The following is a 17,168-nucleotide window of genomic DNA, read 5'->3' as shown; positions in this document are numbered from 1 at the left end:
ACATCTAGGCTGGTTGCAGGCCTGACAAAGGCTGGCTAATGGAGTCCACATAGACCTTAGGATTGGGCAGGGTTGGGTCCCAGTTTGGGCTACTAGGTTAGGTCAACCTATCTAACCTGACCCTGTCAAGCCGACTTGTTGGTTGGCCAGTCGGTCATCTCCTTGCTGGTCGACTAGGCTGGGTAGAAGCCAAGAAAAGGCTCCTCCCCCTTACACTCGTTTTCGTCTCACATAGGGTCACTTGAAGCATTCTTTCACTTTGGCATTCCTAAGGCTAAGGTTGTATTCTTGGATATATACAATTGCTATTTCCTACTTTTGCGTCTATGTTTTACTCTCTCTTTCTTGCATTCTTCCGCACAAGCACTACTTTCCCACTCCAAACTTCTTGTGAGACACATAGTCTGAAGGTCAACCTTGGTGATTTCAACATGTCCTGAGTATAGTTAGGACATCGTTTAGATTCTATCTTCTTGTCCAAAGATCTTCTGAGAATAAAAAACCAATCTCCACATTAATGTAGCACGCTTGTACTTACATAAAGTATTGTTTCTTTTTTCTATTTTCTCTTATTTTCGTGAATTTTCAACGTTACGTTGGCCCTCTATTGATCGGTTGAGAGCTTATTTTTCCAAACCGTAAAAGGCCCCAAAATGAGCTCCCTTTTCTCCTAATGATAAGCCCTAATTTTTTTGCTTTAGCCTGGCATGCCCTAGCCTCTTCTAAGGCTTGCCGCTTCATCCTTGCAACCTCTAATTTTAGCTCCTTTTCCCTATGGATAGCTTGTAATGGGCAGCTCAAACACTATATAAGTGCGTATCAGGCAGAGTCAGAAAGTCGACTGGTGGATCATGAGAACAATTTGGGATCAAACAAGGCTGTCCTTTATCATGACCGTATTTGGCCTATATATTGATGAGCTCAAGTACTTCATTATGATATTAGGAAAAATCCTTAGTTGGTTCCTTGATCTTGATTCTACTATATGCAGATGATGTGGTTTCTCTTCTCATTAGTTGAGAGTCTTGAACAACACGGGTCTCAAGGACAGTTGGATGCACTCTAGGCTTTCTCTGGGACACATGATCTGAAGGTCAACCTTGTTAAAACCAAGGCGATGATTTTCAACATGTTGATAGCTGCCCATCAAGAGCAGTTTACCTTCGACGGGGCACTAATGGAGATTGTTGCATCTATAGGTACTTCGGAGTCTTTTTCTTAGGCCAGATTTTCACGTGCCGGCCTATTTGAGCAGAGGGCCACATTGCCAAACTCGTGTGTCAGTGCTTTCATTGCCTTTGTTAGGATCCCAAAACCAAGTCTCTTCTTTTGGACTCTCTTTCGTTCACCTAGGATGTATGGGCGTTCCTCTTCAGGGTTACATTTATTTGAGACAGACTAGCCCCATTTTCATGCGCAGGCCCATTTGACCAAGGGGGCCGCACTTACCAGAGTCGAGTGTTAGTTCTTTTACTCCCATTTCTAGCGCCCAAGAACCAAGTCTTTTGTTCATCCAATTTGGATGCATGGTAGTCCCTTTTGGGGAACAGATCTATCTGAGACAGACCGGACCGCGTCCAGAGACCACAGGTTCTACTTCTTGCTCGGATGATACATAGCAAGCCATCTGTTTCCACAATCAATGTTAGCAGACTTTGGGGCTACCCCTCTGCATTATATACACATGTGTATAATATATATATGTATATATGTGTGCGCACGTGCGCGCGTGTGTGTTTTGCTTGGGTTTACATCACAGGCCTATTTGGCGTATTCTTTCTGATATGCTGCACCCTTTTTTGCTGATCCGTCATTTGTTTACTTCTCTTCCACTTTTGGATTGGAAGTTTGATAGAGCACTCCCAGGCTATTCTTCATTCTCATTTGCTGATCTTTCTGCTAAGAAAGCATATCATCTTTTATTACCACAGCCAGGAATTCAAGAGCACACGAATCCTTTATGGCATCTCAATAAGCCTCTTGCTTGGTGGAAAGGGTTCGGCACTTCAGGGGCAGTAAGCTTCTTCTCAAGCAGAGTGTTTTCTTATGGCAATTTTTGTGCAGGAGCCCATATTGGTTGGATCTGTATTGGCTGCCAGGCGCATAGCTTCTCCGACATCCCTTGTAAGTTTGCATCCCAAGGAGTCTGTGCAGCATCTTTTTTGGACTTGTCCTACCGCCCGTGATTTTCTTCCCAGGCAGAGAGCTACTCTTCATGCTCATTTCCCGGAGATGTCCTTTGGCAAGCAGTTTTGGTCGTTTGGCAGATATGCCTCCAGGCCAGATTATGATCAGTTCTTCTGTTGGTGCAGTTATCGGGCTTTGTGGTCATTATATCATGCTCATAACATTCGATTGTACGAGCACTCTCGGTTGGATGTTAATCGTTTCTGCCGTTCCTCCTTACATTGATCTCTCCAAGATGTGCATTCTCTTGGAGACATTCCTTTGGCGCAGTTAGAAGTCTTTTACTACTGTTTTTAGTTTTGAGTAGTAGCTGTCTCATTTTGGGACAGCTACGAATGTATTTTCGTTCTAAATGAATACCACTTACACAAAAAAAAAGTGTGTTTTTTTTACCAGCTTTGAATGTACATTCTTCTTAATGAAGTTCTTTTACGTAAAAAGTGTATGTGTTTTATAGTTTCTTGTAATATAATACAAATGGATCTCACAAAAAAAAAAAGAGTGTGTGTTTTTCTTACAAAAAAAAAGGTATGTATGTATGTATGTATGTATGTATGTATATATGTATGATACGACTAAACTATTAACGCCAAACTTTTCCTGCAAATCACTGGCATAGGCATGACTATGTTCCACCCAGCCAACCCCTACTGTAGCAAGCTCCAAACATACGTAAGTAGAAAAAACCTGCATGCTACACGTAGAGCCCACATATCCCTAGATGGATCTAGTCCGCCAAATGTCATCATTTGAGGGCATCTCCTAAATGCATCATTTACCTCTCTCTTGGGATATCATTTAAATCATTTGCCCCTTGGCATATTTAATGCATTAAAACCCCTTAGCCTTAATCCACCTTCACCAAGGACCTTGACCTTGATTTCTTTTGATCATTTACATGAAGCCCAAACAAATATAATACAAACATTGATCCTTTAAAGGAAAATGTCCATTGACCCTTCCGAGGTCATGTTACCTCAACTTGAGTGTAACATTCCTTCCCTCTTCAGGCATCATCGTCCTCGATGATAAAGTCTGGGAACACTCTCCGTAACTGGTATACGGATTCCTAGGTAGCTTCTGATAGAGGTAAACTATGCCATGCAACCAACACCGTGGGTATATTCTGATTGCGTACTTGCATTGTTCGTTGGTCCATGATTCTTGTTGGTTTGCATCCTGCATTATCCTCTATCTTCTAAAACAAAACAACACCCTCGATTAGTGAGTCACCTGTATGCAAAAATTTCTTTAAACGAGAAACATGAAACACTTCGTGCACCTTACAACCCTGTGGTAATGCTAATTTATAGGCCACCTTGCCTATTCTTTTTAGAATTAACCACGGCCCACAATATCAGGGTGATAACTTAGCACACTCTCCTGTCGTCAAAGACTTAGAGTGCGAAGGAACTCTGAGAAAAACTTTTTCTCCTTTCTTAAATTCTCTAACGGATCTGTTTTCATCCGCATATGCCTTAGCTCTATCCATAGCTTGGCGGATTTTAGCTCTCGCAAGTGCTAGCATCTCCCGCATTTGAACCACAAACTTCGTGGCACTAGGCACTTTTTGAGGTACTCCAACTATAGTTGGATTTGCTGGTCTATAACCATAGTTCAGCTCAAACGGATTGAATACTGTAGAGGAATGTTTTCTATCATTGTAGGCAAATTCTAACAGCGGCAACCACTTGTCCCATGTATGTTGCCTCAATGACACATATGCTCTAAGCATATCCTCTAAATTTTGGTTGATTCTTTTCGTCTGACCATCCGTTTCTGGATGATCCCCACTACTCATTCCCAACTTAGTCCTTAGTGTCTCAAACACTCCAGTCCGAAAATGATTGGTAAATTTGACATCCCTGTCTGACACTATGGATTTGGGTAATCCATGCAAACGAAATATATGTTTAATAAACAAATCTGCCACTTGCGGGGTACTAACAAACTCTCTAGTTGGAATGAAGTGAGCCATCTTGGTAAGACGATCAACTATCACAAGGATAGAATCATATCCACCTTGTGTCGTAGGAAGACCTACAATAAAGTCCATGGAAATGCTCTCCCACCTACCTAGTGATATTTCCAAAGGCTGTAAAAGCCCAGGTGGCTTCACCCGCTTTGCCGTACTTATCTGACACGAAAAACAACGTGTCACATATTCATGAATACGTTTTTTTAAATTTTCGGCCAAAAGAAATCTCGCTTCATGAGATCATATGTTTTCTCGACTCCTGGATGTCCCGCAGATGGGCTATCATGGCATTGTTGAATGACTCTTTGCCTGAGATCATTCTGATTAGGTACTACTACCTTGCCATTTCTTTTCAGCATACCATCTCTTATGGTATATCTTGCATAATTTTTTTTTTTTTCTGGATGCCAGGTCACCCTTTTCCCCGGGTTTGAATACATGAGCCTTAGGCCAAAGGCTCTGGACGAACTCGTCAACCTTTTGAGTTTCTCTAATCTCGGTCATTAGAGCACTCTCTAATACCGTGAAACTCATACTATGCATAATGCGTGACAACGCATCAGCCACTTTATTATCCTTCTCTCTTCGGTACTGAATCGTCAAGTTAAACTCTTGCATGAGTTCTGCTCACCTAGCTTGGCTGCCTCTTAAGTCAGGTTGTTTACAAAAATGTTTCAGAGTATCATGATCAACATCAACATAAAACTATGATCCATATAAATAATGTCTCCAACTCTAATTCATGAGTTGGCCAATTTCGTTGAGAGGGTGTTGCTTTCAAAGGCTACTAGTCTTCCCTCTTGGAGGAGAACTGCTCGTACCGCAATGCCACTTGCATCGGTTTCAAGGAAAAATGGTTTTTGGAGATCAACTATTTTTAACACCGGTCCTGAGACCACAGCTTGTTTTATGGTGTTAAGACTTTCCTGTTGATTCTGTCCCCATATAAAAGGTACTTTATCTGAGGTCAGATCAGTCAATGGCGATACTATTTTAGAATATCCTTTGATATGCCTTTGATAAAATTGGACAAATCCCAAGAATGATCGCAAAGCGGTCAAACTCTGAGGAATAGGCCAAGTCAGTATCGCAGCCACTTTCTTTGGATCCATTTCTACCCCCTCAGGAGTAATAATGAAATCTAAATATTCAATAATAATGAATCCTAAATATTCAAGTCTTACCATACACAGTACAGTTTTCTTTTTATTTACATAAAGACCCTCAAAGTATTGAACGCTATTCTTAAGTGCTCGTGATGCTCAGCAATATTTTTGCTGAACACAAGAATGTCGTCAATAAAATGTACTACAAACTTTCCGATATACGAGCGTAGTAAATCGTTCATAAGCACGACGAATGTAGCTGGAGCATTGGTAAGTCCAAACGGCATTACCAAAAACTCATAATGTCCAAACCTGCTTGTAAAAGCAGTTTTATGCACATCCTCGGCTCTAATAGAGATCTGATGGTAGCCACATTTAAGATCTATCTTACTGAATTATGGCCCCGTGTAACGCATCTAGCAAATCATCTATCCGAGCCATAGGATATTTGTGCTTAATAGTGATATTATTCAATGCTCTGTAATCTATACAGAGGCGAAAAGTATCATCTTTCTTTTTTTTTAAATATCACTGGCGAAGCAAAAGGTGAGAAACTAGGTTGAATCTGCCCTAGCTTGAGGTATTCTTCCAGTTGTCACTGTCGTCCCGCGTTGACTCCATAATCTCTTCTGTCCAGTTCATCACGTGCACTACCCAAACACGTCAACCAGGTACGTAAATTCACAGGGTCTTATCCCCCTTCCCTGTACGTGATAGCTCTGTGCACTTCTCCAATAGAACTATGGCAGCAGCAAGAATGCTTCACCACAATCTTGGATCGACGATCATCTTGACCGCTCTAATACTAAATGATACGACTAAACTATTAATGCTAAACTTTTCCTGCAAATCACGAGCATAGGCACGACTATGTTCCACCCAGCCAACCCCTTCTATAGCAAGCTCCAAAGATACGTAAGTAGAAAAAACCTGCATGCTACACATAGAGCCGACATATCCCTAGATGGATCTAGTCTGCCAAATGTCATAATTTGAAGGCATCTCCTAAATGCATCATTTACCCCTCTCTTGGGATATCATTTAAATCATTTGACCCTTGGCGCATTTAATGCATTTAGACCCCTTAGCCTTAGATCCACCTAGTCTTGTGCCATGTCACCCTCACCAAGGACCTTGACCTTGATTCCTTTTGATCATTTACATGAAGCCCAAACAAATATAATACAAACATTGATCCTTTAAAGGAAAATGTCCACTGACCCTTCCGAGGTCATGTTACCTCAACTTGAGTGTAGCAATGTAATCATTGCCAAGAGACCCTATGATAATGGAACAGCCCTTTTACTAAAAAATACATTGCCAAAAAATCAGACTGACCTTTGCCATGCTCCAATAAAAACCATGTTCCAAGAAGACACATGTTTTGTGCTTTTGTGAAGAGAAACAGTGATTTTGGCTTCTTTTCTTCCTCAATAGTGGTCATGTTTTGACATTGTACAGCTTGCTTGATAAAAAAGTCAGTGTTAAGGCCTTGCTTTGGGACTAAAATGTTCAAATAAAGTCAGTGTTTAAAGGCTTCTTTGATGTTACTAACGTTCAATTTTCTCATTTGCTGCAGCCATCGTTGCAGTATAAAAGACCGAGACTACCCAGCAATCATTCCTGCAATAGGAGATAGAGTTGATGGGAAGGTGAATACTATCCATAGCTGATCCAAAGGCCATACATCTATAGAATCTATTTATACTTATTCTTTCCACTTTGCAAAGTAATGCCTATATTTTTACAGCGAACCAAAGTGATAAGGCATTGTTACTTTGTGCAGTGGTCATTGCCGACATGATGAATTTTGATGCTATCGTGTATTGATACTGAGTTTTTCCCACCAGAAAAAATAGTCTGTTCTTGTATGTCTAGAAATGCATGGTGTTGCTTGGCTTACGGCTTGCAATTTCTCATGCTCAAACAGCGATGGGAGGCACATGGAAGGGTGATATGAATTTTGACGTGTGAAGAGTTCTAAAGCTCTTTTCTATACAAACTACATGATTACAAACTGCTTGTGTCATTAAAATTTGTAAAAGTCGTAGTGAGATCCCATCTATAACTAACAATCCATGCCGCAAGGCTAAATTTTGACTTGTCAAGAGCTTCTAAACCTCTTCTCTATATCCCATCCAATCTATTCGCCTCTGCTTCACTGAAGAGGGTAAATTAGGGAGGGGGATCTCGCTGACAATTCCGAACGGCTCTCCTGTCAAAGTGAGTAGCCGATGGTATACTTGAGGAAGGCCAAGGAACCTGATGAAGAGTGAAGTGCCGTGACTATCCTCTTCTATTGGGTCAAAACCCTACTCGCCCTCATTGCCTCTCTGCTTTGGAGACGATTTAGCATTGCTTATAGGATTGTAGACAGGCGAGGATGATTTGGATGGGGGTAGCCAGGATTTTCAGTCACTTTGCCCACTCCCCATTCTTTATGACATGGGGCTCAGTGGCTTGGCTTTCTCTTACAGGGCCTCAGGTATTCTATGAGAGACTTGACTCCTCTCGGGCCATTTTGATTCGACATCATCAGGTTGAGTCCTGTTCTTTGGATGTGATACCACACCTTCCTTTTGCAGCTGTACATGCCTATGTCGATACCTCTTGGGAGATTCTTGTGAGCATAGCAGCCTGGCATATCTGGAGAGCGAGATGCATAGAGGCATTCGAGGGAACTCAGGTTCACCCCTCGCACACATTGGCTAGTATTTGGACAGACACCATACATACCTTGATGGCCGTATGGATGAGTATGCAAGGAGACTCCTGTGCAGCCTTAGCTAGGAGGGCTTCTTTCTTCAGGGAATGGAAGGATTTTCCTTTCTTCTCTGAGACTCCTACAAAGTTGAGGTGGCACTTTCAGCCTCAGTCTTGGTTGTTTTCCACCTCATTTTGAGGGGGTTTATTTATCCTCATGATTTCATGATGTATTCCGCTTTGAGCTTGCTCTCGCGGGTTTTTTCTCTTACTTAATAGAGGTCTCTTTCTTGGAAAAAAAAAAGAACCCCTACTTGAAAGAAGCCAAGAAGATTCTCCTTCAACCCAACTGCAATGGGTTTGGCTTTGAGCACTGTGCCCGTAGCCTCTTGAGAATCGACGACCACCTAGAAGAACCCTCCTCCCAATAAACGAACACATCTTTAAGGCCTTGGGCGAGGTTGGAGGGTAGCTTGAAGTCTTGAAGGGTGAGAACCAAAGATGCGAGCAAAAATTGTGGTGGAAGACTCCAATTCCACATCTTTATGAAGCTGCAACAACTCGTATTTCGAAAATTTGCACGTTCTTGGGGCTGGTGGGCGGACGAGGATTGACCAAATATGCCATTTGTCAATCAAGGGTGAAAGACTGACTCAAACTACAAAAAGTGAGGGGGCTGAAGGAGAGAGAGAGGGAGAAAGAAAGAAAGAAAGGGTGGGAAAGGGCTGAGAAAGAAGAAGGGGGAAGAGGAAGGGGAGGAAGAAGGGGGCAAGGGAAGGAAGAGGAAGGCTGAGAAGGGGGCGGGGGAAGGGGAGGAGGCGGGGAGGGATGAAAGGGGGGCGGGGGGGGGGCAGAGGAGTAGATGGGGAGGGCTGAAGGGGGTGCGGGGGGCAGGAAGGGGCCGAGAGGGTTGGCGAGGGGCAGGAAAGGGGGGGTGGGGGGCAGGTAGAGGAGGAGGGTGAGCAGGGATGAGTGGCGGTTGGCGGGGGGGAGGCGGGTGAGCAGGGAGGAGAGGCGGGGGGCAGGGGGGGAGTGGGTAAGGGGGGAGTGGGTGAGTAGGGCTAGAAGGGGTGCCGGGGGGCTGAGAGGGGAGGCGGGGGTGCTGAGAGGGGAGGGAGGGGGCTCAGGGAAGCTAGGAGACAGGGAGGGGCCACGAGCCTCACCTTAAGAACCAGGTTCTAGCATGAGTTTGACAATGAAAAAGGCGCTTAGCTTTGTTGACTTGCATGAGCTTCGACCACTGGGCCTACACCTGTCCATACGAGGTATATGATATTTATTCTTAATAGTCAATTCATTCAAACACTTATAATCTACACACAAGCACATAGATTGATCGTTCGTACTTAACAAGAAGCGTTGGTGACTTACTGGGTCATACTTGACCCACATTTGGAGGTATTCTTGGGAATTTCATCCTCCTGTTTTGAACTTGTCTTGTATGATTGCTTGAACACAGGCTGCACACCAACAGGCGCCAGTTCAGTCTTGTGATCAACACTTCACGTAGGAGGCAGACCCAAGGGTAGAGCCCTTGGAAACATGTGTGAAAACTCAAACTTAATCTCTCGAATTAGTTGATCCTTAGGTTAATCTCTCAAATTAGTTGAGCCTCTGGGGAATCATCGCTTGCAAGAGCTCAGCGTACCTTGTGACATGAGCACAAGTTTCAGCTGGCTGGTTTCCTCATAGATATACTGAGCAGTAGGTCTGACCAACCACACACTGTGCCATTGACGCATCAATGCACGTAGCCATAGCCATGGCTGAACCATGTCTACTAGAAGACCCAATGGTTTGAAAGTTAGGTTGTTGATTGCTGTCTCGTATTGTCACCATTGTTTTAGGAGGGTGGGAATGGATTTCAGAACTTGACCTTTTTACATCCCACTCTTTCTTTGACTTTACTGCCAACAATGCCTTGCAAATTTCAACAAGCTGGAGACCTCTAGAGCACCACACATTGGGATGGATTTCAGATCTGGTTGATTCGTAGGGTCTTTTCTAGAGGAGGGTGTGTAGATTTATAGGACATAGGAAGATTTCTTTGGATTTCTATTCATGGTGGTAATAAATAGAGGGAGACTTTTAAAGCATATCCGCTGTGCCCTCGGTGTTCATATGCTTGAGAATTTATTCAGCACTGCCTTTGGGACTGTGAGCAGGCCAGGATTAGTTGGTCTGGTATTGCAAGCATTATGGGCAGATTTTATCCCCTTTGTCCTGGCGTAAGATCATTTTGTTTTGTTCCTTGGAGACAGTCCTAGACTCCCTAGTTTGGAGCTCTCCAAGGGCCTTTAGAGATGAGTTGGGAAATCATTGCAAGATCACTACTTGGCACATGTGGAGAACTACGTGCCCAAAGGCTTTAGACTAAAGCACACACAAGTCCATCCTTCTTTTGCATCTGGACAGATATTGTGAATACAGCGAGAGCTACTTGGTTGAGGATCTAGGGCTCTTCTAGATCAGTAACTTCAAAGAGGATGGACTTTCTTAGAGAATGGAGACAATAATAATCATGGTAAGTAGTTTAATGGCAAACTGTATGGTACCATACATGAGCGAAAAATAAGCTAATGGGTAGAAGAGCAAGGAAAAAGAGAACCATATCAAAGGTTGGGCATCCATAGAGGATTATTGCTTGTACAAGCATGGTGTGTAGAAACTTTCTCATTTCCCAGTTCCATATGTGCACCTTCCTGCACATGTTTTGGAGTTTGTATAGAGCTTTCGAACTACCCACAATTTGTCTTTCCACGTATGCATTCTACTTGTAATCATGCTCAAATTCTGGTCCTACGTACTTGTATGTGGTGACTATGTCCAGACTCTCTCCTTCGAACGTGAAGTCCATTTGTTTATTTTGAGTCCCAATTACCATTACCATTGAGAGAGAGAGAGAGAGAAGAAAGAAATATGTTTTAACGTATGCAAGAGGCCTCGCGGGCCTATGAGACAAAGTGCAAAACCAAAAGATAACTCATACAAGTCACTGAGGGCTGAAGCAAAGGGTTCACTAGGACCCTTGCTGAAAGCTAAAGCGCCAAACTAGTGAACAAAATACTAGAGTAGCAAAATAGCAGAAGAGTGTTAGGTGCTCAGAGCTAGCACTACTAGTACATGCTTAGTTTCCACATATCCAGGTAACCTCGTCGCTCTCTGATGAGATGTGAGGAGCTCTCGTATCTGTATTTGTCTAGTTGTCTCGCGACGTGGGGGAGGGCGTGGTCTCCTTGATCTCTGGATCCGGTGGGCTATGTCAAGGGTGATGCCTCGTCTCTTGCGGTCACCTCTAAGAAGGGATGAGATAGACCGGACCTCGATTGTGTGTGCTCTGATCCCTCTCTGTGTCTCACGTGGAGTGTGTGTCCCTTGTTTGGCAGCATCGTGGTGGACACTCCTACTGCTAATCCATGATGCTCTCATCTCATCAAGCTCCTCTCCCTCAACTGAGACTCAGATGCATAGAACTCTGTAACAAAAGTCCGTGATCTGTCGATTTTGGTGACCTGTGGCATTAGTCCATGCTGCTCTTTGGTCTGTCGCATCAATGTGTCTCTCCGTTGACGCATCTCGATCAGCTAGAGCCCAACATAGACCTGATCGTGAAAATGGATTAGCCGTGTGAGTGGACCAAAGCCATGTCCCTCCTGAAAGAGGCAGTGATATCATCCCCGGATCTCATAATAGATTGGGCAGACACATAGAAAATGCTCCTCCGTCTCAATCTCCTCCATCTGGCATAGTGTGCAAGTCCTCTGTTCTCTGGGTATGCCTGCAGCTCTCCCTGCCTCAATCCGCAGTAGCTGATGTGATGAGACTCGAAACTGACCAATGGCAATCCTCAGTGCATGTAAGACTCTCCTGCCCTTGAGATATTGAGGTTTGATGACAAGGCCATGCTCTGAGACCCTCAGGAAGTGGTTATGGTAGAACTGGATCTTGGTGGAGAACTCCTCTCCCCCCCAAGCCCTAGATGTATGGAGTTGGAGGAGGTCCAACCATATGATACAGATGATCTCATCTCGTGGGATCATCTCGGGTGGTGTGTCCAGACTGTACTGAAAGGGGGGAAGTTTGTCCATTTGAATGTTGTGACTACTAAACCATGTGGATATCCGTGCGTACCATGCCGTATCAACACCGCTCTCTACTAGTCGCATGAAGGACTCTAATGCTAACCTCAGTAGTCTCCACTGGGGTAAGGCCCAGACTCTGTGGAGGAATGCCATTGTTTGAAAGATGACATCAACCTGGAGAGGAGTCATGGCGAACTCTGCCTATATAATCTGATGGGGGACCGAGGGTTTACTCTGAATCATCCTGGATCCCATGGTCACCTGTAGCCTCTCAAATCTCTTCCACTCTGTCGCTAAAATATCACTCCCCTAGAAAGGTGCTGCATACATGATGGCGATCAGTCTCACCAATGTGTCAAAAAGCCAACCCTTTGTCGGGGGGTCCTGGAAGTGTGCCTGGAATTATCGCCTCTCTAGTTGGGCCAGAGCACCCCATCCTCGTGTGAGTTGTGCCGTACCCGCATGGATCATCGTGAAACCTAGTTCGCTGAACACTATCCCCAAATATGTGTAAGACTGCACTATCTCCACGGGCTCGCCATGGTATGTGAAACTATGCTGACAGGACACGGCTCGCGAGGTGTTGAAGGTCATAACCTTGGTTTTCCTGAGGTTAATTGTCAAGTCTCTCTTTGCAGAACATTTCCAAAGCCTCTAGATGTTTCTGCAGTCTTTCTGCTGAGGATGATATGAGGACTCTATCATTGGCATACATCAATATCTGCACCATCAAGTTAGCCCTCTCCACCTAGTCGATTGACAAAAGAAGTGATCTCGTCGATATTGAGCCTGAAAAGAGTCAGTGATAGGGGCCAACCTTGTTTTACTCGGATAGTGCTCTCAACCCAATCTGATAGGCCTCTTGGGGTGCGTACCCTCCCTTTGACAGACTCATACAGACTCATGACCCCCCAAATCATGATCTCTGGGAGCTGTAGCTCCTGCAACCTCTTGATCAGGCGAGAGCGTGGGACTGCATCAAATGCCTTACGGAAGTCTACGAAGCAAGTGTAGACTTTCTGATACCTCGACTTCGCCTCCTCAATAATAGCCCTCAGGGTGAAAATGTGATCCAGGGTGGAGTGTTGTCTCCGAAAATCCGCATGCCCAAGTGCCCGTTGCCCGTGACCTTCTGTGTGGTTGTTGATCTCCCTCTCTAGTACCGACCCCTGTATCGTAGCCAAAGTGTGGCCATTCATAAGAGTGCGGTAGTTCCCAGTGTCCATGTGTTCACCTGCCTTGAGAGAGAGAGAGTTTATTAATGTCTATGAAAGACCAAAGGGTCTATGAGACTGAAAAGGAGCCAGATATAATGAAGCCAAAGGGTGGGGCCACTAAAATGGGCATCCCTACCCAAGGTTGATGCCTGTGACGAGAAATAAAAGTAGTACATCCCGCTATTGCTGGTGAGAGAAACCCACAAAATGGGAGCAAATACCAAGGAGAATCCCCTGGTCGTCTATCAATCGGTCACTTGTCCCCGAGTTGCTAGACCTGTGTATGCTATCTATGGGACCCATACAAGTGGACGACTAAGGAGAGACAAGAGGAGCTCGTCAGACAATGGATCAGGATTTATAGAGGGTTGGCATCGAGAGAGAAAATCGGTGGCATCTATGGGACCCATACAAGTGGATGACTAAGGAGAGACAAGAGGAGCTCGTCCGACAATGCATCAGGATTTATAGAGGGTTGGCATCGAGAGAGAAAATCAGTGACAGAACGTTGGTGTCACTTCCTCCTCCTATGTAGTCTCTGTGATGTGGCCTTATGCTAGACAAGTGCCATTGTCACTCCAGTGGTCTATCTTCCACGTCGAAAAGAGAGGATATGTCTGCGGTCCTCATGTGAGTGTCCACTCAGGCGAGTCGCACCCTTTGGCTCTCTCCTATGTCTAATCCCCTTCTGTCCTTGGCTCAGGTCACCGGAGGAAAAATCCATGTGGTGCTCTAACTGGGCTTGGCGAATACCGAGTAGGCCGAAATCAGTCCGAAAAAGACAAAGGTGTTGTCATGGATCTCATAGTATACAAGGCATATGAAAGCATAAGAGTCCTCTATCTTGGTCTCTTGCATATCACATAAAGTGTAGATCCGTCGTATGGAATGCCCTTTGCTCGTATTATCTCAACCCATAGCCTATGTGAAGATACTCAAAACTGACAATCGAGATCCTCAATGGCATGTGGGAGATAAATTTGGGTGTACCTTGGCGGTTAGATGAATCCCTCCTCTGAGATCCGTAAGCAATGATCTTTGTAGATGTTGAGTTTCGCCAAAAGCTCAGTAGGTGCTAGCAGGTCTTGAATGTGTAGAGTTGCAAGAGATCCTCTCTGATGACTTGGTTTACCTCATGACAAGCAAGCAGAATGGATGGAGCCTCAAGGCTATATTGAAACGGTGGCGGTATGTCCATTTGTGGCCCTAGGCTTGCGAACCAAATGCATGTCAAAGAATTCTAGTTCCTTTGTTGTCTCGAATGCCATAGATGAAGTTAGGGCTAGCCATGGCAGTTTATGTCGTCCAGCTGTCGTGGTACGAAAGTCCCCGACCCCATGGAGATAAGTGACCACGTGGAAGATTGCATCAAGCTATAGACGAGAGGCCCCAAACTCTGCAAGTATGATATGATGTGAGACCGATGGCTTACTGCGGATCATCGGAGTGAGAAGAAGAACCTGAAGTCTCTCTATGCAGGACTAATCTATCATCGATAAGTCTGTCCGCAAAAGGGACTCCCGTATGTCCCTCCTGGGTAGACCAATGAGTTGAAAAGAAGCGACCTTGTTCTAGGATCCTGAGAATGTGAGTGAAGGATTGATGCTTGAGTCTCGCTAGTGCCTCCCCTACCCAAACGAGCGTACATAGCTGGTCGCATTGTGAAAATCAGACCTCAAAAGAGGACACCCAGGTATGTGTAGGATGCAACAATCTCTATCGGAGCCCTATCAAAGGTAAACTACTCTCTATGTGCGGCCACTGGAGATGTGGAGAAGATCATCAGCTTGCTTTTGCCTAAGTTGACCTTCAAATCATGTGTATCACAGAAAGGCTGGAATGTCACTCAGTTGAGGAGGAGAGTAGGACCACGTTGTCTACGTATAATAGAATCGGACTCAAGGAACTAGCTAATGCAGAACCTGCATCTCCCAGAGTCATGATGAAGGACTCGAGCTCGTTGATGTAAAGGTCAAACAAGGTCAATGATAACAGACAAACTTGTTTGACTCTGATTGTACTCATGATCTCCTCGGTCCACCTTGTTAAAGTCCTGACTCTATCTGACACCCACACCTATAGTGCTCGGCTTGTCCAGATAATGTTATGACTGTACCGAAGATCAAGGATGCATATGCAAAGTTGGGCTCGTGGTACAGTATTGTAGGCTTTGCGGAAATCCACAAAGCAATATTAAACCCTTTGCTTCCATGCTTGGGCCTCCTCAATGACATTCCTCAATGTAAAGATTTGGTCCAATGCAGCATGATCTGCTCGGAAGCTTGTCCTGCACACTCTACCTCTCGATTAACAAGAGTGTCAAGTGCTATTGCATAAAGGACATGTCCAATCATGGTGCTCCTATAGTTTTTTTGGACTTATGGGAACCCCTACATTATGAATTGGAATAATAGTGTTGAGGATCCAGGTGCGGGAAAAACAGGGTTCCCATACATTATGAATTGGAATAATAGTGTTGAGGATCCAGGTTCGGGAAAAACGGGTGTAAACAGCTTAATTGAATAGCTTTGCCAAGATTGGGGCTAGTGTGCTTGCCATGTACTCCATACAAACCTTCATGATCTTTGGCTCAGTCATTATGTAGCTTGAGGATAGCATCTTTGAGAGAGAGAGAGAGAGAGAGAGAGAGAGAGAGAGAGAGATGAAGGGGAAAAAGGGTATCCAAAAACTATGTCTGCGCTACCTGCTCTTCTCGAGAATGCAGGAGAGAGAGGCTGAGTTGTAGGGATTTCTGTACAGCACAAACACAGTTTTTGGATACCCTTTTCCCCCTTCATTACAGAGAGAAAGATAGAAAGAAAGAAAGAAAGTCATATTAACGTAGGTCATCTTTTCCCGCTCGTAGTGATGCCCTATGGGCCCTGGTATGTGCCTTGTAGGCATAGTTATACGCACTTTAGTGTCTTAGTGCCTTTTATGCCACATAGGACATTTAGTCCTATGTGACAACTAGGACACCTAGTCCTAGGGTCTATCTTCATGTACTTTGTACTTTCATTTCTCTATTCTAGTTGATGTGACAGCCTTCAGCTTCGACTGTTGTGCTTGCTCCCATGCTCACCGCACCTACAGTGTTATCAGAGATCCTAGGACCTGCTTCCCTGCCCTTGGACCTACAGTGCTCCCTGCTCCCTGCTTGAGTTGCGTCCCCATCCGTACAGTCATGGACGTCCGTACAGATCCTGCGTTGTGTCGTACAGCTTCATGTCTTCTATCAGTTGCCCGTCTGATCTGCTTGTAATCCTGCGGTCATCCATACAGTGGTATGTAATTGCGCAGGACATACGCCGTACAACTGTACCTCAGACGTACATACATTGTACTTGTTTCGTATAGGCGTATCTGTGTCATGCTTGTTCCGTACAAGTGTACCTGCTCCGTACATATTCAGTGTAGACGTACTTGCGCCGTACCTGCTCCATACAAGTTTATATGCTCCGTACACGTTTCGTACAATCTTCCGTACAGGTATACTTGCAGATCAGCTATTCGCAGCTTGTACCTGCCTTTCGTACACATGTAACTGCAGATCAGCTGTCCGTACAGCTGGTACCTTCTCCGGGCGTTCCGTACAGGTTTCGCACGTGCGAATCTATCTACAGGTTCCGTACTTGTTTTGGCATTGGCTGTGAACTAGGTTCTTGGTTCTTGCTTGCTATACCTTTTTTGGGTCTCATTGCAGTCATCTAAAGACATTGCAGTTTTGGGGCTTTTGCAGGACATTGGCAAATTTGGGATTTTCAGTTCATCTCCCTTCTTTTGGTTGCAATTTCTTGCAAGACATTGGAGCTTTGGGATTTGGATTGCAATTTCTTGTTCAGATTATAGGACATTGGGTCACATTTGCAGGGCATTGGGTCACAGTTGCAGGACA

The 17,168-nt window shown here is 44.6% G+C and overlaps 1 protein-coding gene across 4 annotated transcripts in view; it reads left to right on the top strand.

The window, feature by feature from the left end:
• The window catches only part of LOC147891152 (AIG2-like protein D), a 49,619-nt gene that overhangs the window by 15,567 nt on the left and 16,884 nt on the right, over positions 1 to 17,168 (top strand). For 3 of the 4 annotated variants that reach the window (XM_087389953.1, XM_087389950.1, XM_087389951.1), the window contains exon 2: positions 6,851 to 6,923. The exons of the other annotated variant lie outside the window; for it this stretch is intronic. In XM_087389953.1, coding sequence (XP_087246079.1) covers positions 6,851 to 6,923 — 73 coding nt within the window. The remainder of the gene's footprint in view (positions 1 to 6,850; positions 6,924 to 17,168) is intronic. 4 annotated transcript variants of the gene reach the window in all.

This window comes from Dipteris shenzhenensis, chromosome 18 (genome assembly GCF_047967505.1).
Source record: "Dipteris shenzhenensis isolate YYH24624 ecotype China chromosome 18, Dip_SZ_1.0, whole genome shotgun sequence".
Taxonomy (NCBI): domain Eukaryota; kingdom Viridiplantae; phylum Streptophyta; class Polypodiopsida; order Gleicheniales; family Dipteridaceae; genus Dipteris; species Dipteris shenzhenensis.
The sequence above is the reverse complement of the archived record's forward strand: the minus strand, read 5'-3'. Positions and strand labels throughout refer to the sequence as shown.